At 38.0% G+C, this 21,124-nt stretch overlaps 1 protein-coding gene across 1 annotated transcript in view; it reads right to left on the bottom strand.

Moving 5' to 3' along the window:
- Positions 1 to 13,274, bottom strand: part of GAS2 (growth arrest specific 2) — an 82,855-nt gene extending 69,581 nt beyond the window's left edge. Inside the window, exons 1-2 of the mRNA XM_086472323.1 lie at positions 13,133 to 13,274; positions 4,841 to 4,965 (exon numbers count right to left, since the gene is read on the bottom strand). Of these exons, the coding sequence (XP_086328449.1) occupies positions 4,841 to 4,965; positions 13,133 to 13,274 (267 nt within the window). The remainder of the gene's footprint in view (positions 1 to 4,840; positions 4,966 to 13,132) is intronic.
- Between the last annotated feature and the right edge of the window lie 7,850 nt (positions 13,275 to 21,124).

Genomic DNA, 21,124 nt, shown 5'->3' with positions numbered 1-21,124 from the left:
GAGATGAAATCCAATGGAAGAAAATTACAAAATGGCATCCTGTGACATGAATCACTTCTACGGAATAACTCCCGTTATAATAATAAGTCTGTAGTTTCTAGACAGTAGATCATTAGCAGCAGCAGCAGAGGTAGTTCCAACAACTTACTATGACACACTCTTGGGCATTTATTAAGATTGATACCAGTCATCTCCTTGTCGTTTTATAAATGTACATGATGAGATTTAATCACTAAAAATCTTCAAAAAGGGGAAAAAATCACTACTTTAAAAATATATCATACAGTCACACCAGTCTAATACCACCCTCCCTGTTTAAAATTTCTATTTTCATTTGAAACTCAAAGTTTTGTCTGTCTGAAGCAAAGGACCAGACACAATCTCAATGTTTTCAGAACCGTCAGGTTTTGAAGCATGGTTTAGCTGCTTAACACTGTCTTCTGGGATTTGCACCCATCATCCTTTGAAATGAACAACTGTTAAATATTTCATCTTTAGAAACTGAAATGCTTTTGATAACTTATTACTGAATGATTAACAAGTCAAACATGACAAGGTTAGGGAGCTAGACTTGTGGAGGACACATTCAGAGTATCTGTTATGATATCCAAAAGTGCCTATTATGGCATTAAGCTCAGAAGGGCAATGAGCAGAGACTGCTTAAATGCCAGCAGAGGCTGCCAAACTCCAGTGCTCTCAATCACACATTACTCCCATGGACAACAGATACCAAAGCAGAGTGTGACTCAGGTGCTATTTTTAGCTGTAGAGATTCAGTCCTAGAGAGGCATCTTTATACAGAAACAAAAAGTATGAATTTAATTTAAAATAACTTCATTGAAGTTTGACCCTTGTGAAAGGATACATTTACCCATGTCCACCTGCACAACCAGCAACGTATTCAGCCTCAAGAAGCCATAACGCACGGAACATAAGAGTGACCCTACTGGGTCAGCTAAAGGTTCATCTAACCCCGATGCAGAGTGGCCATAAGCATGTAGGGAAGACTAAGACCATAGCAAACATGTTGCACCTCTCAGTAGTTACTCAAGCTCCAACCATTTTCAGCTATGGGGACTTCCTTGTATAGATGGGGTTCTTGTGCATTCAGCCTTCCAACTTTATTCAGTGTTTTTTTGAAGCCAGGTAATCTTTAACACTCGCTGGCAAAACATTTCCAACCGGCTCATAAACAAGGACCCCCTTTTGTTTGTTTGCCTCCTACTAGCTTCATTCCTGATTTTGCCATTCCTGGTTTTGCAGGTTCCATCATATGATCCCATGCTACTTTTTTCCACACTGAAGTATCCTAACCTCACAGTCACTCATAAAAAGCTACTCCATTCATCTCCTTTGCTTACAAAAAGTTACTCCTCCATTGCCTTCCTCTGACTTTTAAGGAAAGAAGATTTTATTTTGGCATTGCACACTTTTTAATCTCCTTTTCAGTTTCTTGAAGCTATATTCCCAAGTCATGTTACCAGTAGTTTCCTAACTCTTTTGAAAATGTCCCCAGTATCCACAAGTGTCTCCATGTGACACAAAAAAGAAGTGTTTATATCAATTACACCGTCTTTCTTCCAGATTTGGAAAATGTGGTATTTTAGGAGGCACAACTTTTTTGGCTTATGTTTTCCTGATTTATTCCACACTCAAAAAGGCTGATGCTGACCTAGGGGGTTCCTGAAAACTGACAAAAATTCAGTCCTCCCTAATAAGAAAGGAAATGATACAGTTCTGTTAAGAAACAGGCTGCAAAATTAACAGTGACTAGCAACATACTGCACAAGCAGTTAACCCAGAAGCAACAGGATTTAATTTCTGCCATTCTGTAGAGTATTGCAATATGAAGTTAAGGAACTATGGCAAACAACTGACGAGTCAGCGCATGCAATATTAGTTTTTGACGTCTTCTTACATGTGTTGCTGTAGCTGGTAAACTGGCCAGACAGCCTGAAAGAGCTGCACAAGTGAATTCATGATCAGTCGTACATACCAAGTGAACAGGACATATCATCTTCCTCTAAGACGAAGCTAAAACCAAAATATTTTATGGAGCTTTGCTATCTAGGAAGTAGTTCACATACAAGGAAAAACTTCACTTATGAAAACAGACCAAATCTTGAAGCTTGTGGAGGGACTTCATAAGATTACACACACACCCCCCCATTATCTATAGCCTTAGCCTGTCTCCCTCACTCAGCTGCAACCTGGTGCTTGACTGCAGGCTGAGCCTTCTGGCAGCCACTCATTTTATATCAGTCTGCTTCTATCTAAAAAAATTAGAAGTTACATATATGGACAGAAAACCATGTTATCTGTTTGGAGAGAGGCTGAACTCTATAGAAGTCCGCAGCTTCTTCCAGCTGCCAGTGAAGCCACCAGGGCACCTGGATGAAAGACCATAAGGCTTCCGTTTTCCTGTGCACAAAGAAATGGCCAAATGGCTTCAGAATTCCACATGTATTATCAACAGAATGCATAATAATGATTCAGGGGAGGATTGTGGAATTCTTACTACGCTAAATTTCATACATTATAATCGTCTTATAAATTTCCTTGGCACCACAAGTCAGATTTTCCAATGTGTAGACTAGTCCTATTGCCTAGGACTGCTACACAGGGAATTAAAATCTGAAAGGATTAATAGCTCCTTAATAGTCTACAATGACACAAATCTATTACTCTGCCATTTCTTTGAATTCTTACTATACTAAGTATGAAATAATATACATTGAGAAAATAGCAGCGGAGCAGAATTTTTTCCCTTTAATTACATTGCCTGTTACACCAGTTTGACAAATAAAAGACCAACAAATCTAAGTAATTACAGCATATGGGATTACAAACGTCTAGTTGGCTTCTAATATAACTTTGGTTCACAGAATGGCAGGAGTGGAAGTGACCTCTGGAGATCAGCTAGTCCAACCACTCTGCAAAAAAAAATGGGATCAGCTAACTGAAGTAAGGAGGGCTGTATTCTCAGCTGAGGAAGTTAGTACAAGAAAGCAGGTCTACCTCTTTTCAGCGGTAAAACATAGAAGTACCAAACATTGGTACATTTCTAGGTTATCTTTCCAAATGGTAACTCTCTCCAAATCAGCCACCATCAGGCAAAAGTCTGATGATACAAAAAAACAGACCAACAAAACAACCAAAACCACAAAAAGCAGTAAATACCTAACAAAGACACATTGTTTGAATTTCTGAATATTCACTAGAACTTTGTAGTAGAATTTATTGCTATTATTTTTCCTGAGAATTTTATATTAAATAGACATGGCTATCTAAATGTCAGTCTGTAAAAAATGCTTTACACATTGTGATTGATTTTCTAGTACACCAGCTGGGCAAGATACGAAAAGGGAATGTTTTAGAACTATGTAGCCACGTTTACCTTTCAGGTATTCACTTAAGGTTTTAGTAGTTTTTGTCAATAACGGTACCTTTTATTTGTTTGTTTGTTTGAGGGAAAAAAAACAAAACAACAACTAACCCTTCTTTCTTCATAGCTAGTTCCTAGGCTTAATTAAAAAAAAAATAAATAAATAAAGACATCTGTAAGTGTTTTCTCAACTTGGGAGCTACCATGACACTAACAGGCCACCACTTAGGTGAAGACGAGCTGGACCATATTATAGAGAAGAACTCAGAAGTCATCCAGTGCTTTTACTAACCAAACCGTGACTATAATTTGAAATATGAAATACAAAAACATGAGTTCCAGCTGTCTTTTCCTCCTTTATGGAGGAAGGCTTCCTTCCTTCTATGTTACTTCTTATCTTCCCAGCTATCTCTTCGTTTTTCTTTAGGAAAAAAACACAAAGCAAGCAAACAACACTCCCCTGCACCCCCAACCCACAGAAGGTTAAAAATAACTAACTAAATAAAGCCTACCTCAGTCCAGAAAATTTCTTCTGCAACAACAATTACGAACTTTGAACCAAGAAAAACAACTTCTGCAGCTGCAGCTGACACAAGGCTGTCAGTTCTCAGAACTGCTGCTGAAATTTATGCTGAGCCCTAATTTCTGCTACAGGCTAGTTATGAAAACATCGAGAAAAGAAGATGCATTATGTGATTTCTGCTCTTGGGCTTTTTTTTACCTGCTGTCTATTTGCCTGTTTTAGCTTTCAAGGAAGATATTCCTGAATACAACAAGAAAAACAAAAATTCTCACAGTAAATGCATTAATGTGTCAACCATGTAATTTAACTTCTCCCAGAAAGAAGCTTGCTGCACTCTTGAGTTTCTCCCAGTAAGATTGTCCTATGAAAACCAATTAAGTTAAAGAGAGATTGTGTTCAAGAAAGATCTTAACCTGATCTTTGCAAAGCTCTTCAGTATCTTCTGAAGGTTCACATTATCCACATCATCCCTGCAACTCTTTACTGAACACCTCCCACTACACCAGCAGTACCTTTATACTCAAGGCACCAAAACTAACCACAGAATTTTATTGTTGGCCTGCCTAGAGCTGTTTATGGAGGAAAAGGCACCTCCCACAGCTACTTCATATTCCCCTTGCAAATAAATACAAGGGTCACATTTTCTCTATTAGCTACCGCATCACACTGCTATATCTTGTTCTATGTCTTATCCTCCACACGTTACAAGTCATTTTTTCAGTAACTACCTCTCATAGTTACCTTAATAACTACCCAAGTATTAATTCCCCCAATTTTATATTGTAATTTTTCTACACAGAGCAATTACATCCCTGACCATTTGCAGAGCCTCCACAAACGAAATCTCTTAACTGTGCAAAGAAGTTCAGTACCAAAACAGTCAGATACCTCAGATACTAATAACAAATGCTAGAACATTTACCGACACTTACTTTGCCAGGCTTGTTTGCATCAAAGCTGTTTTCTTTAAATTTCTCCTGCAGGGTCTCAGCTAACCGACAAAGCAAGGCACCATTATCCAATTTCTCCATAAAGGTTTCTGCTGTTATTTCTCTACCTGAACAGCAAACAGAAAGTTAACATGGCAGAAAGCGTGCAACAGTGTCGACTGCATTTGTGTAAAACAAGAAATCAATAAAATCTTGATGATCATTTGAAATATGCCTTAACTGAAAAACCTGCATTCGAATATTTAAAACTTTGACTATTTAGTGAATAACCTCACTGCTACTTTATTGGTAGACATACAGCAAATTATTCAAAACCAATAAGCTCTCTTTGGGAAGGCATGTGTTATTTGAAAAAGAATTCTAGCAAATTGGACTCCACATATCTCATTTTACTTACGAAATATCAGTGCTTTTAACATAGTGTTTTAAACAACAGAGTACAGCAGGCACACAGTTTACACCAGTGTGCACGGGAGCTATAGTCTGAGAGTTGCTAACAACTCTGCAGCTTATTTTGTAACAGAAGTAGAAAATAATGTCAAGAAGGAAAGGACTGTATTTTTTTAAAAAGACTTTAAGACTTGATCCTGCAAGAAGTTAACAAGACGTTACAGTGACCGCAACGCTCCCTTTGAAAGAGTTTTTCAAAACTACAGTTAGGCATGCAGAAAATAAAGGGAGAGAGTGACATTTCACGTTACGAATCTACTTGTCACACAGATCAAAATTTTCACCCAAAGACCAAAGCCAAAATACTCTGATTTCAAAAACTTATCAATTGTTATCATGCTAGATGACACTATACTTCAGCTGCCACAGATCATCCTCCCTGGCTACAGCAGACCAGACAATCTTCCATTACACTGTCATTACCTCCTCCTGGCAGAGGAGACCACAAGAGTCCCACGATGACATGTGCATTCTGACCAGGATGGACAGGCCAGATTAGAAGGGAATCATTTACCACCCTAGACTAAACTTTCAGGATCTCAACATGATTTCCAGGTAAAAATATTCCTATTTCTTATTGAAGGTTTTCCCTTTTCACATTTCTACTGGAAAATTTGCCTTATCTTTGGACACCTTTTTGACCAGCAGCTGTACTTTTCAGCCCTTTTCTACTATATCAAGTAGACACATCAAGAGAGCATCAAGAATTCATTCTTCATCTTCCTATTAAGACAGGATTGATTTATTTTTGGTGGTATTTACGTATGACATTTGCGAAAAGGAATAACACCGTCAATTCATTTTTCATAGGCTGTTGCACAGCAATCATCACTAACAATAGTCTTCCCTGCCAAAAAAAAATAAAAAATAAAAAAAAAAATAACCTGAAGTGAGAGTAGTTCCTCACCCCATCCAGATCCACGCCAGCTACTCAAAACCAGCTTGTTCGCAAGCAGGACAACCGGTAGAAGTCTGCCCACTGCTGGTGGGGATTTAGTTGCCACATTTTTTTGACCAACCTGCAGCTGCCTGACTAAACTAAGGTTTTTTGTTTTTCTAGTCAGTTTGGGGAAATTTATTTTTCATGAGATGTCTCGAAGCTAAAAACATTAATCTGTTTAAAAGAGGTTCACATCATTTTTTTGGTTAAAAAAAGTCCTAGGAAAAGTAGACTTAGAAAAAAGAAGTAAACTCTTCTATACATTTTCACTCAGAAAAGAGGGGGAAATTAACATTCAAAACTAACAAAAATAAGTAGATAATCAAAAATTAATATTGAACTTCTGTAATGTATCCTTGGTACACTGTTACCTGACAGTCAATGTTGCTTATAACATTGAAGATAGCAGTATTATAAAGCAATATGATCACAAAAATGCTAAAGGAAAGTTGATTTCTCTAGGTCCTTGCCAGAAACCTGTCAGATACTTCAGCATCCTTTGGGCAAAAAATCATGAGTCTTTTCAGTTTGCTCAGTTTAAAAAAAAAAAAAAAAAAAAAAGTAAAAAAAAAAAAATCAAAGACTAAGATAAAGATCTTTCCAGAAAATCATCTTCAGATACAACAGTAAACTTGTATTTTTGGCTGAAGTTAAACTTGGGGTTTCTACTTCAGAAATATCTGTTTAACGTGAAGGTTTTTTTCCCTTTTTATTCTCCCTTAATTCTCTCTGCCATATAGCCCACTTTCTAGCTCCTGTATACCAAAATGATTTCTCCAGGCAAAAGAGCAGTAGCAGCACTGCAGACGTTCATTGGTAGCTTGTGCATAACTGACAATATTTTAGCAGTGCCTCCAGCTCAGCTAAGCCAGGACTGAAACTATAATAGCCCACAGATAGAAAAAACTGAACATCTCAGCACCTGAAAAGCCTTCATCACTATTCTAGCCTACTTATTTCCCCATTTGCCTCATCAGCATTTTTGGCAAGAGGTATAAAGCCACTAGAAAGCTAAATTTGAAAAATTAATATGTTATAGCAACTGCTTTATTTTTAATAGAGTATTGCATTTTATAATAGACTCATTTCCTCCTAAAAAAAAAAAAAACTATTTCAAATATTTTTAACCAAGATTTTAATTTTATTTTGGAAAGATGATTTTTTTCACACGTATAAAAGAAAAAAAAAATCACATTCTAGTATCTACTCTGTCCTATGATTTCTAGATTTATTATTTCACTGGCCAAGCATTAAAAAAACCTAAAACCTACAGAGAAGTATTTTCTCTTTACACAGACATGGAAAAATTCTTCTATCTTCTTCTGCTATTTAACAATGCATTTATATTATTTTAAATGCTGAATTGCATTAGCAGTTTGGTCACTGCATATTGAACGCTACAATGGAGTATTTTAGTTCTGCTCCCTTTTATGAAAGCTGAAAGAATGAGTTTTGCATTGAACATCTGTATCCAATGAAAAATATATTAGGTGTCAGCTTTCAATTCACTGTATTTTATGGCTCCAAAAGGTGGCATTTCTTTGCTAAAACAGACACTCTTGACATATTTAACAGTTGAAATGTATTGATTCAAATGAGAGTAATGTTCATAGCCTGAGGAAAAAATAGCTCTGTATATTTGTATGGAAAAAACATTAAACTCCATTAAAAATGTATAACTCCCCCTATAATTACAAGAAAGCAATTGCAATGTTTTTATAGAATGGTAATAACATTAAGTATAATAAAAAAAACAACACTAAAACTATGGAAAAAAAAAAAACAACCTAGGAATATGAAGGCTTTCTCAAACCTCACAAGCCTTGCTTACCCTTTCTTTTACCGCAATCACCAGATCCCCCCTTAAAAAAGATAAACTGTTATACCCGAACACCTACCACTTGGAAACTGCGGGCAGCTATCTGTAAGGCCACCCAGCCCTGGGGGTCCTAATGCAGCCAGACTGGGAGGTCTATGAAAGAACAACTGAAGAGAGCCCATGCCCAGGGTGTCTGCCCAAGAGGCCAAAGATAAAGCATTCCCTACAGGCCATCTCAGACAACCAGAGCCTTCAGAAGACAGCAGAGGGACTCAAAGACAAAGAAAGTACCAAAATCTGGTTGCTTCCTCTATTATTGCACTGAGTTCTTCCACACTTAGTTTAATAACTACAATGCAAGACACTGACTCCAGCCTCACAACCAGCCCATTGACTATTTTAATTGTACGCTTCAGTGGTAACACAAAACGGCCAGTTTACAAACAGAAACATTTCACTCAGCTGAATCTCAAACGCACTGGTAGAAGGATGAGCTTCTACAGTACTAAGGCACCAATGGGACAACAGCTCTCAAATTGCGTGGCATTTAAACCCAAGATAACAAACCACAATAAAAATAAAGACAACAGAGGCCAATGATTTTATGCACATGAAAAAAATGGTTCTTTTCTGACAAGGCTACTCTGTTTCCTAAAATAGCTGACAGCAAGAGAAATAGTTTTGATAGCATTGAAATGGGACATATAACCAATCCCAAAGGTGTGTTAATACTAAAGAAATTTGTAAAGCCACTCAACTAAATAAGAAACTGCATCAGTGCCAGTAGAATCACTAGAACTTATCGGTATCATTAATGTTTTGATATTCAGATATTTAAGACCTCCATTTCCCATTGGCTTGAGCTGAACACACCGATGTTGAAAATAAAGGTACTGCTACACAGTCCTCTTGGACAGCAAGATCAGCAAGAATACCGAGCTGAAGCAGGTTTTGCGTATGTTCAGAATCTAAGAAAGACAGTTTTATTGCAGAAGACTTCCCACTCTTCATCCCCCAAACCTCCTTCAGCACACCTTTAAATTCCAAGTCTTCAACTCAATGCCTCTGTTCATCATCCTCACCTCTCTGTTCCTTTTCTCCAAGCCTACTTCACTTTTGCACCCAAGTAACTTTTTACATGCCTCATACGACATTCAGCATTTACATGTCCTGTTCCTCAGCATCTTGCATTCTCCAGCTCCTTACCTACAAGTTTCTGAAGTCCATAAGCTCTGTTAAGAAGAGGCCTCAGCACTGAAACCTTGGAACCCAGACATGTGCCCAGGGCACACCTTACAGGTCTGTTCTGTGGTCCCATGCGCTAAACAAAGCTGGATGGAACAAACAACAATATAACCCTCTGCAGCTGGTGGATGGGCTCCAGGAATGGGAAAAAAAAAAAAAAAAAAAAAAAAGAAAGAAAAAGATTGGAGCTCTACACAAGAGCCAAAGGGGAAACAGAGAAACCATTCCTCTGTACCTGTCCTAAACTACAGACTGGCGATGAGACCCACTCCTCCTGAAGTCAGTCCTTTCACTGCTGCAGGCACACAAAAGAAAACAAGACGGTACTGGAGAGTACAGCAGACAAACAAACCCTATTTGCTTTCAAATTGCTATTTTGCCTCTGCTAGAAGGTTACTATGGCCCAACTGTGCTAATTCTCATGTGAAGCTTGCTCAAGGTGGAACTGAAGTTTTCAGTACCCACAAGATCATTCTACTAAAATAAGTATCTACAGAATCTACCAAATTTGGAGTGTGTCAGCAGTGAAAGCATTGCTGAGCATTTCATTGGCAGAATACACGATAAAAACAAGTCTGAGATATGATCGTTATTTGCAGGACAGTTTGGTCAACACATGTCCTTAACTTTGCCATTGCAAGAATCTCTCTACTGAGCCACCAGAGCTCAGCAGAGGGAAACGAGGGTAAGAGACACAACATCCATAGCTCAAATCTTCCTCTCCAGCATGCAAACCCCAACCCCCACCACGCTGACCTGTCCCACTTTGAGAATGCCATAATGTACAATATTGTATGAGTTAATCCCATCTGACACATCGATTTCATGTCCTTTTTCCAGCCCCCAGAATACAGGCAGCTAAAATCTATTCACCAATGGAGCTGTAATGACAACCCGTCCTATCAGAAGCTCAGTTTCTCTGACATGGTTCCAAAAATAATTAGCAAAGTGTATACAAAAGTACTAGTGATTACTAAAAAAACCCCATAATGTCGTCCATGCTAAACTAGAATAAAATGTCCAAATTCTCAGGGTTAAAAATTCTTACAGTGTTATTTTCCAGCTGCATCATGTATCTCAGTCTTCCAATTTATCACTTGAGTAAGATTAAATTCTAGCTATGCCTAATTTCCATCTAATATCAAAATCCTTCATTCGTATTATAAAGTGCAATATCCTTCTAATGTATTCCAGTTCGTAATTTCTAACCCACACCAGGCTTTGCTGACACAAAACTGCCACCATTTTAATTTCCAGTAAGAGTGTTGGACATATTTGCCTCTCCACAAAAATTTCCAAAAAAAATCCCATCAGTTAAACTACCTCAGAGAGGTTCAGCCCTATTCTTGCCTAAAATACTTCCTATCATTTCTTTTAAAAAAATGACATTTTTTTGAAAAGATTATGTGTCCTTGTTGAGTCATAGTACAAATGAATGACCAAAATATAGATAACACAAAACATGAACCAACATGGCAAAAATTAATTGAAATGCATATTAATTTTCTATATAAAATGAGAAATCAGATTGCATTAAAACTGGCACAAAGACACTTAATAATGAGACCACACAAGTTACAGCACCGAGCAAATTACGGTGTGGATATATAGAATATTATCTGCTCCATATTATTGCACATCCACACACGTGAAAACCTACTGACCATTAATGCAAGGTACATTATTTCTCCCATGGAGGAAAGAAAAGAAAAAACCCAGCCACAAACCAAACAAACAAAGTCTTGCACATCCTTATCTTTCGGGACACTGAAAAGTGAGAGAGTACAAACAGGTTTTTACAACAAGGTAACGGCAAGCTATAAATTCATACCTATTTTATCTTACAGCAACATGCTCATGTGTCCCTCCTCTCATTAATGTAAATTATACAGTAATTAAACCAAATTTGAATTCCGAGTTAATATATTTATATGAATATTAATTACTTTAATTCAGTTACACTTAATTTATTTTGAATGTGAATTTTAACTTAATTGAATTATTAATTTGAATAACAATGTCTACACAGGAATTCAAAGCAGTTTAACAAATCACTACAATTTCAGTTCTTCAGGACAAACTCTGAGAAAAGAACAGCTTGGTGTGAGAAGGTGTGGGGGAACACATCAAGCAAATGAACTGTGTATGCTGCTTAATTAAAAGAAGGTTGTGCCCATTTAGTTCTACAGTACAGAGTTCGGTGTCCATATGAAAACTCTGATTTTTAATTATAGTTGGCATTTCAGAACCTCCTGCTGGTTGCTACTTTCTTGCTAAAAAAGTGACCTCATTCCTAAACATGTCACTGTGAGAACTCTGTTATGAACTGCAAACAAGCTTCTATTTGTTTTAGAGTGGCTCACTAAAACTTCATTGTTTAAAATATTTAAACAATATATTAAATCCTTAATGGAATATGCTTCTGATTCAAAAAACATCTTTGGATTGCTGTCTTGTGGTAATTGGAATGAAAAGTCAGGTTTTCTGGATTTTGTTCTGGCATTGCCTAGACAATTCCATATTCAAAACTCATTAATTTAAATGGAAGTACCACACAAACGTGTAATTTAAAACAAGTGCCACTTTTGCATGTGTGGATTCATAACTATTCCTACTCTAAAATGGGTATCGGCTACCTGCAAAATAGTGTTGCATTCTACTGGCACTGTACTTACTGACTACACCTCTCACAACACAGTGGTACTTCCCTTCCCACACAGCAATGTAGAACGTGCAGATGAAAGGCACTAGACATACTCTATTATCATACAACATCACCAAGATGCTTCAGCTTCAGCATTGGCCAAGAAAAGACATTGCCTATGTCTCACCAGAACAGACTTCCAGAAAAGAAATCCCAAACCCTGAAAACCACACACACCAGATTTAAAAATGTTCATCCAAATTTTCCTCCAAAATAACATCAATGAAAGTTTCACGTAGACCTCACCTCCCCCAAAATATTTTCTCCTCTTTGTTTAATGAGAGGAACTGCTGGCATGTTTCCCTTAGGATGAGGTGTTGTGTAAGTCATCTATTTCTTTTGTAGAATCCTTTGGACTTACAGAGATCACACAAAAGCCATTTTCCCCTGAATGTTCTCAACAAACAACATACTATTTCCTGGCTCACAGTTTCTAAATTCCACCTTCTTGAAAGAATTGTATATCCCAAAGAACTGTCTCTCTCCTTTCTGCTGGGGACATACTCTCATTTGCTCCTCTTCACGTGCACCTCATTTTTTTTCTTGGCTTTTGGTTTGCATGCTCTTTCATCAACAACAAGTTTTGGCTTCACACACCACAATGTACAGCTGCAACCAGTAAATCCCCAGGTCCCAGCAGCAGCCACCAGGTCAGACTCCTCTACACATAAGCTTCCACAAGTCTTCGCATGCATTGCCTTGGGTGGCAATTATCAATAACTAGACTGCTTGGTCAGCAAAGAACTGTTTAATGGCTCCTTCCATTCAAGACAGGCAGTACACCCATACTCTTTCGGAGGCCAATAAAAATGGAAGATGCAAGTGATGGCAGTAATTAGCACCATTCAGCTTAATGGTATTAATACAGAAAACACGTGCAAAAGAACATTTGAAAGGAAATCTGAGGAAAAATAAACACGAAATTAATAAAGTTCAATTACTCTACTCACAGAAACACTGCGGAGGCAAATTACTTAGTAGCTTTTCCGACCTTGTGAACAGTTGCACTATGGGGAGGAGGCTACCTAATCATAACTACCTTTATTTTTGAAATGCTAACAGTATATAGAGTTCTCTTGCTGTCCAGTATCTGCATTCCATCTTATTGTATCTTACCCAGTAGGTTTGTGAGCCACAGGGCTAAATCCTCTTTCATCGGCAACAAGTTGGCCTCATGTCTACTTGCAAGCCACTGACTGTATTGATGCATATCAGAGAGGCCAGGCCCACGTGCCTTCGGGCTCAGAGCAGTGCACATTGCTTATCCACTTGTTGTACCTGTTTTATTACATATATATAAAAAAAGAAAAAAAAAGAAATAATTACTTCATTATACCAAAACAAGTTTCACAGATTCTCTTTTTAGAATTGTAGAAGATAGTAACAGTAAATACGATTCTAAGAAATCAGATGTCAGACAAACAGATGTGGATCTAACACACGAGTACAACATCGATGACTGAAGCTTTGTTTTGTTAATGGATCACATTGCAAGCGATTAAATCATACAGATAAACGTCAACTTCATTTGTACTCACCAAGCTACACATGTTGCCAACACATAACCAAATATTCTGCAAGGAATGATTAAAATCAAATCAAAATAAGCATTTCACAAAGCTAACAACTCACTACGGTGCCTGATCCAATATCCATTCAAAATAAATGGAAGGCTTCAGAGATTTTTGGATCAGGCCCAAGAAAAACACAGGAACAACTGAGTTAAGCTACTACAGCAAACTTACTAACAATTAACAAATGCCATTACCAAATGGAATCAGTCCATTCTACCAGTTCAGAATAATTAAAGAAAAAGAAAAAAAAAAAAAAAAAATCACACCAAATACATTTACTGAATAGCATTATTTCTTAGAAAAGCAGCACAACAGCTAGTGCTGGTCACCCACACTTCCCACTTCTACCTTTTCTACACATGCCTCTGCTTCAGTGATGACTTACTGAAACTTTAGTTTCAGGTAAGACGTCATGTGTTAAATATTAAGTGTTGTGAGTCTTGCAGCAGCCAGAGACGTTAGGCCCACTGGACCTGTATCTCCGCTCCTGAAGGACCAGTTCCCCCACCTGTGGCAGAAGCGTGCTAAGGAAAGAAGGATATTTTTCCCTCTGAAAAGAAGCTCAGACCTGGACCCTAATGCTTGCAGCAATGAGCTGAGATGCCCTCTTGCCTGGTAGGCTGTAGCCTGCTGAAAGCCCCGTCACAACCAGCAGTCACAAGGGCTCATGTAAGTGGCACCAGGCAGACATTAACCAAGGGTGGGAGGTCCGTAAGGAATAGTCCTTTGCCTGTCGTCACCTGGCTGAGCCACACCAACTGTGGTTACACGTGTCAGCTGGCTTCAGCTCATGATATTCTGCAAACACTTTCTTTCTGTCCTTTGTGTACCTTTCAAGTCAGGTAAGAGGTATTTGTGATTTTAAAAACAACAAGAAAAAAGAACAATTTGTTATAGTATTCCATTGGGGCCTGGAATAACAAGAATACTTCCTTTGCCAAAAAAAAATAAAATGTTTACAGAACTTAGAAAGCAATTGCCTTTCCATAGATCTGTGCTGTAACCAGTATTTCCAAATCTATGAAATGCTATTTGGGATATTTTAATGCTTACATTAAAATACTCCAGCATTTTTTAAACTTTGGGTAACTAAACTCCTTGTTCACAGAAACATCTGCTTAATCTCTTTCTGAGAGTACCTCACTCCAAATCCTGAAGTTTGTCTTGCCCTTGAGGTAGCACAGCTTTCACTATGAATATACTTCTTACTGAAATTAGACAATTTTTTTAAGGGGGGAAAATAGACATAAAAAAGGCTTTATTCCCTTCTATAAATACACATTTCTGAATTATCTATAGATTTTACATTTTTCTAACAAAAAAAACCCCAAAACCCTGAAGTTCCTTTGAAAGCAGAGGAGTTTAAGGCAGACTAAAGTATGTAATTTAAGCACAGCTCTGTTCCGAAAACTGACTTTGTAAAAATGTCAGCTTGGATTTATGGTTTCCTGGTTGATTAAATCCAAATCATACCTCTTCATTTAGGGCAGGGTACAAGGGAGTGGAAGGAGAATTAGGCTGTTAGCTCTGCAAAAATCAATCTGGAATGTCACTCTCAAAAGAGATTCCTTCATACTAGATGATACTAACAGCTAAGGAATTGCAGTGGCAGTGTATTTAAAGTTGGTCTGAGTCACTCAGAACCCTGCAATTCAGTGCTTCAAATCACTGCTTCATTTTGGATGGAAACAGAGGCAAGATGGATAATTGACACCACCTTATCTTCAAAAATTATATGGGAAAAATCAAGTATAAATACCTCTGTCATACACTTTCTCTCCACAAAAAAAAAGCCTTAAAAACTTTTTGACTGATTTCTGGAGTCTATAAACTCCATTGATACAGTCAGCACCAGAACTCAAGCTAGTTTATTCTCTTGAATCACCTCTGAAATGACACTGGTAAAAAGTAACAAAAAGAGTTTTTCATTCCTGAATGCTGACTTCATATTCAATACACAAATAAAGCAAAGTAAAAATACATTCTTTTTGGCATCACTTTTCCAGTTTATTAACACCTATGTATATAAATATTTAGGAAGCAAAATCCTGCAATTCGTTTCTTTTGACATACATATTGGAAAAACATAACTGAAAAAAGAAGCACCATTCTACTAAAGGAACCAGTTAGTCACTGCACCTCTTCATCGGAAACAATTTCACAATTCACGCATGCTCTGAGGAGGGTTTTAGGCTACATGACCCCTGGAGGTTCCTTCCAACTTAAATTACTCTGTAATTTTGTATTTCAAGGATGTAAACAGCAACATTCATCATGGGACCCTAAGCAGGGTCTGCTCTGCTAGGAGTGTAACACATGGCACACACGCTGCGTGGGGTTAAGAGGAAAACTCAGAACAGGAAACTAGGAAAGATGAAGGAGGGCAGATAGACAGGTGACAAATCTCTAGAAGATGAAAATGGTTCAGGCATCTCTATACTGGGACTAGGTTTGCTTGAAATAGTAGCCCTGAATTAACAATAATGTATGGGTTAATTTGTGAAGCAGAAATGCAGTGAGGACTGTAGAATGAGAAACTTAACATGGATGAAGACTCTGAACTGAGAAGAACCCTGAAGAATCACAGATGAATCACATACAATCCAACCTTACCTCTGTGTAAGTTTTCTTTAATTTCATTTCTGAAAGAAACTGATTTTCCCCTTCCCTGCTACTTCTCTGAAAACCTGCCCTAAGCTTCAGTAAAATACTTCCTTGTTAGAATCAAAACAACAAAATTCCTACCTTGGATTTTTAAAATTAAAAAAATAAATGAATCAGCCTTCCAGGAGCAGAGCACAATTTGTTGAGCTGTAGCTCCCGTCACAAGTTCTACAAGTGATACTGTGCGTCAGTTATCAAACCGCAAGCATCAGAAGCTATCAAACTCTTAATTATTCTTTATGCAAATACTGACCACTACTGGACTCCTAAGTTCAACTTAAGCCTCCACAATAGTTCAGTGCAGAAGTACTTAAGCTTCATTAAAATGTTCATCTACTGCATCAGTTGTAACAGCCCATAGAGTAACTATTAAAACTTCATCATACACTAGCTGGGATCTGTGAAGAAGCCGAACTGAGTTAGTTAGGTGAAAGTGACAGCCGATGGGTCCTGAGGTCCTCCAAGACCCCTGTGAAAATTCTACCTGTAGTCAAGGCCAAGCTCTTGATTCTTTGCTCAGATCCCACCAACTCACCTCCTTAAAATGTCTTAACACATTTATTTTCTGGTGAGCTGGAGAAAAGTTTCTTGGCAATTTAGCAGTGAGGAATTTGGTCAGAGAAATGGACTAACTTGCCACAAAGGTAGACAGTAGCATTCAAGGATACATCACCCACAGCTGAGGCAAGCCTCTGGCTCCAACAACTATTTCATCCTTTCTTTTGGCAGACGTAAGGTATGAATAAAAGTAGCCAAAAATCTTGGTTTTCCTAATCTCACTACTTTCTAACAGCAACATCAAATCATCATATATACAGCTCTTTAAAACTAGCCAACACAAACATGTCAAATATTTTATAGAATGCTACACATCTCTATAAGCTGTTGAGGCTGACATGATATGCAGAAGCATTTTCAAAACTTACCTCTAAAATGCTTTGTTCCTCAAAAAGCAACTTCTTCCCCCTACTATTCTGAATGCAGACAAGGAAAGGTCTTCAACTGGTTTTCACTGTCTTTTGTTACAGGTCATATTTACGCAGCATAGCATTTTTTTCCACCTCTCAATAAGAGGATGACATCTCAAATTCTTAGCCTTATTGTCTAGCTGAAGAATTCAGTGTGGGATAGTTTACAGCAGACCCAGTGACATGTAACAGACTCAACACACTAAAAGGTTATATTTCTCTCTGCTTGGTTCTACCAAACAGTGAAGTTCTTATTTTGCTTTACAGTAGCACATTTAGTTTTCTGTGTATTGTAGCTCATTGCTTGTATTTGGCCAGCAGTGTAACTTACACTATCTGCTGATTGTTGTCAGTGATCATCAGGTGAAAGCAATGAGAATCAAACAAGTAATCTTCTGTAATTCCACTGGCTTTTGTTGGGGTTAACTGGTAGAAGAAAAGGATTTAAGAATGATACATTCTGTACTCAAAACACACAGGAGGGAAAAACTGTTTAATCCAGAAAGTAAAACTGGCTGCACAATTAGGCATTCACAGTTGTAGATCCCTGGATTCAATTCCATTTCCTATTCCAACCACCTATAAAACTGTGATAATAGTACTTTTCAACCAAAATCAAGTACAATTAGGAGGAAAAAAATATTCTACGTAGTAGAAATGTATATATAAAAGTGTCCATGTATGCATAGATGTACATACACAGAAAATACAGGTGCCCCACTCTGAATTAATTATACAAACCAGTAAGTTTTTACTCCAAATTACCCACCCAGTTCCAGCATATATACACAATGGCCTATTCTGACTAGCTGCTGGCTATGCAATGCTCTCTGTGTTACAGGAGTTTCACTGTTGCTTCAGCCTTATTCCTAAATACAGTATGTGCATTAGTTCTCAAACAAAAAGAGGCTTGAACCACTCCTTTTAACTTGCTCCTGGATGCAATCCTTCCAGGTCAGGGGTGAGGAGGTCTTGCCGAGTCACTTGCTCTTTATGACTTGGTTTAAGAACTAGCATAGAAATTAAGTATCCAGTGAAACAAGCATTTTTCTTTGTACTCAGTTAGAAAAGAAGAAAAAGATGTTAAAAGTGTCTCTGGAGGGAGAAAAAAAAAAAAACATAAAGCAAATGCAGAACTCTGTTCAGAGACCAGTCAAACCATCTCTGATGCAAAGATCCTACATGATGTCCCCTTTGCACCATCCCATCCATTTCAGCCCGCCCAGGTACTACCGCCTAGCAGGCAAACTAATTGACTGGCTCTGTTCAGCTGGCAGCTAACCCAGAGTGATCCAGGACTGCAGATCTGCACATAGGCCAGTTCAGTGGCCTAGTTGCTCTACAAAGCTGGACCAACTGGAACAGAAGATGGCACAACTCTGCCTCGGACACTGGGTTCAAAGACTATTTCATCAAATCTTCACAGAATTACATAGGCAGGCTTTAGGCTTGTGAAATGAGGTCTCTTGTAATATGACTGAGGAAGGACATTAGCTATCAGCTGTAGAAGAAACAAAACATCATGCACACAACTGTGCAATAGCTTTACTGTCAGCGGTAGGGAGCAGACAGCAACTTAGACAAGAGCAGCAATGATTTTCTCTGAAGGAACTGGAACTTGAGCACTAGACTGCACATTGGCTTTGACAGAGGGGTATCGGCTATAACTGCAGACAATCTCCTGCTGTCTTAGAGAGAAGGTAATGCTATTGGAAAGCAGCCATCCTGGAAAGAGAGGAGACAGAGCATCAAAAGCCAGAACAGAGCTCATGAGTATCTGGCAAGGGTCTCTGCTGGATCTCCCTGCTAGTTCTAATCACCTCAAGCAGATGGAAAAGAACAGAACTTTTGAAACTCTACTGGAGTGTAAGTGGACTGTGTGAAGCATTCACTTACTATAACTGCAAGTTGGGTGCAAAGGAGGCTTAAATAAAAGGTTCAACGTTCATAAACAGATTAAGTTGCAGCAACAAAACGCGCATTCGTGCAATTTGGGACACATACTTGCAATTACCACTTTCACATGAGCAAGCGCCAGTTTTACACACATAGCACATCCAAGCATAAATACATTCACATTTGAAAACTGATTTCAGTTTTCCTGCCTCGGTGTTGGCGTATATTTCAGATTTGGAAAGTATACGATTAGTCCAAAGACCAAACTAGTGTTTTTCCACTTCCTCACCCATACACACACATATGTGTATACACATGCATATATGCAGAAAGGAGGGGGAAAAAAAAGATATATGAATGTCTTCCTTTGAGAGCCACAGAGGTAACTAACGACTTCTGTAATTGATATTTTTAATGTCAGGAAACTGTTCCCTATGGTGAGATCTCCTAGACAGTGGAATAATTTCACCAAGTGAAACCATGAAAGCTCCCCTACTTGAAATCCTTAAAATGAACTAAAAGAGGCAGTAGGAAAAAACACAGAGACCTGTCACTCACTGGTAGATGTTACTTAGTCAGTCTTTACTACCTGCAATTTCCAGTTTACCACACAACAGTAATCACTCTCATGTTGCCCTTTTATACATGTAAAATCAAACACAATCACTTTTACAGTGATTCTGCTACTACATCACATAGATGCTCTTCAAGAGCTATTGCAGAGCTTTCTCTTCTGCAAGAAATAACAGGTCATTCTTGTGTGCATCATCCTAAATACATATATCTGTAATCTTAGTTCTCACTACCATAAACAAGCAGATAAAACATAAGCTCACAAATGCAGAAAGCATATTTTTGTAAGGAAATTCAATTTTTCTAGTTATTTTATTATCCTTATAAACTATACCACAACCAATTTAGCCCAAGGTTTCTGGAGCTTTCCCAGATTAACTTGGAGCATACTGTACATGTTAGAAGTGGGGGGAGGGGCACTGGAGGGGAACCACCATCTGAAACTCATTAATCAATTAGAATTTTTAAGGGCTTACATCAAAATGTGATCTACACTGATAAAGTAAACTTTAATCACAAGAAGCCTTTGTCCTTGACGTTATGAATACACAAGTTACAAATGTATGCAGTATTTCGAGCAGAGGTTAGAGAACCTGGCACAACAGCTCATGGATACTTTAGACCTGTAAGGCCCTTGGTCTGAGGCCAGACCAAAATAAAGTTAACAGCACTTAAAAATCTGAGCTAATCATTGGAAGCCTTGACATTTTCAGAATTATGCCTAGTAGAAACAATTTAGTTGCCTTGATAATGTCTCCTCTACCAAAAGGAAAGCAAAAAGGCCTTCTCGCATAGACCCAAACAAAACTTTAGGAATGTTCAATATCTACTTGCTCATAAAATCATAACTTCTGGAAACTGAGCCTGATTCCTAACACAGTCCAAAAACTTTCAAGTTGACTTCCCTTTGCCTGGCCCTTACTGTACTTTTTTCTGCTTGTCTAAGCAAAATAACCAATAAAATTAGTACAATAGCGGTTTTAATCTCCACCAACTAGAAAAAGAATCACATACTTAAACCCACATATCCCACTTGCTGTGTCACTTGCTGCAAGCACACTATGCAGACAGCATTACAAGCTGACTCCCAGTGATCAGCCTTGCATTTAATTATAAAGGTCCATTTCTAAATTCTGTCCTGAAATTAGTATGAAGCTTAACTGAGAGGTGTAAACTGAAATTGAGAGGTACTTCGAACAAGAATTTAAATAAGACTGTGGGTAAAATAAAGTGACCAAGTAAGTTAGTAGCCTAATGTCAGTAAGAGCTAGAAACTTGAGGATAGCACTGACTCTTCCCCTCCTCACCACCTCCATTTAGGTTTGGCTGTGGTTCCAACCAGGGTACCATGGCATAATGCTGATCAGATGGCCTATGATACCATATGATACGAATTTAGGAATGTCAGCTAATTTCCTATTAAATCACAACCC

The sequence above is a fragment of the Leptosomus discolor genome, chromosome 12, assembly GCF_034619465.1.
Source record: "Leptosomus discolor isolate bLepDis1 chromosome 12, bLepDis1.hap2, whole genome shotgun sequence".
In the NCBI taxonomy this organism is placed as follows: domain Eukaryota; kingdom Metazoa; phylum Chordata; class Aves; order Leptosomiformes; family Leptosomidae; genus Leptosomus; species Leptosomus discolor.
This window is presented reverse-complemented; position numbering and strand designations above follow the sequence as displayed.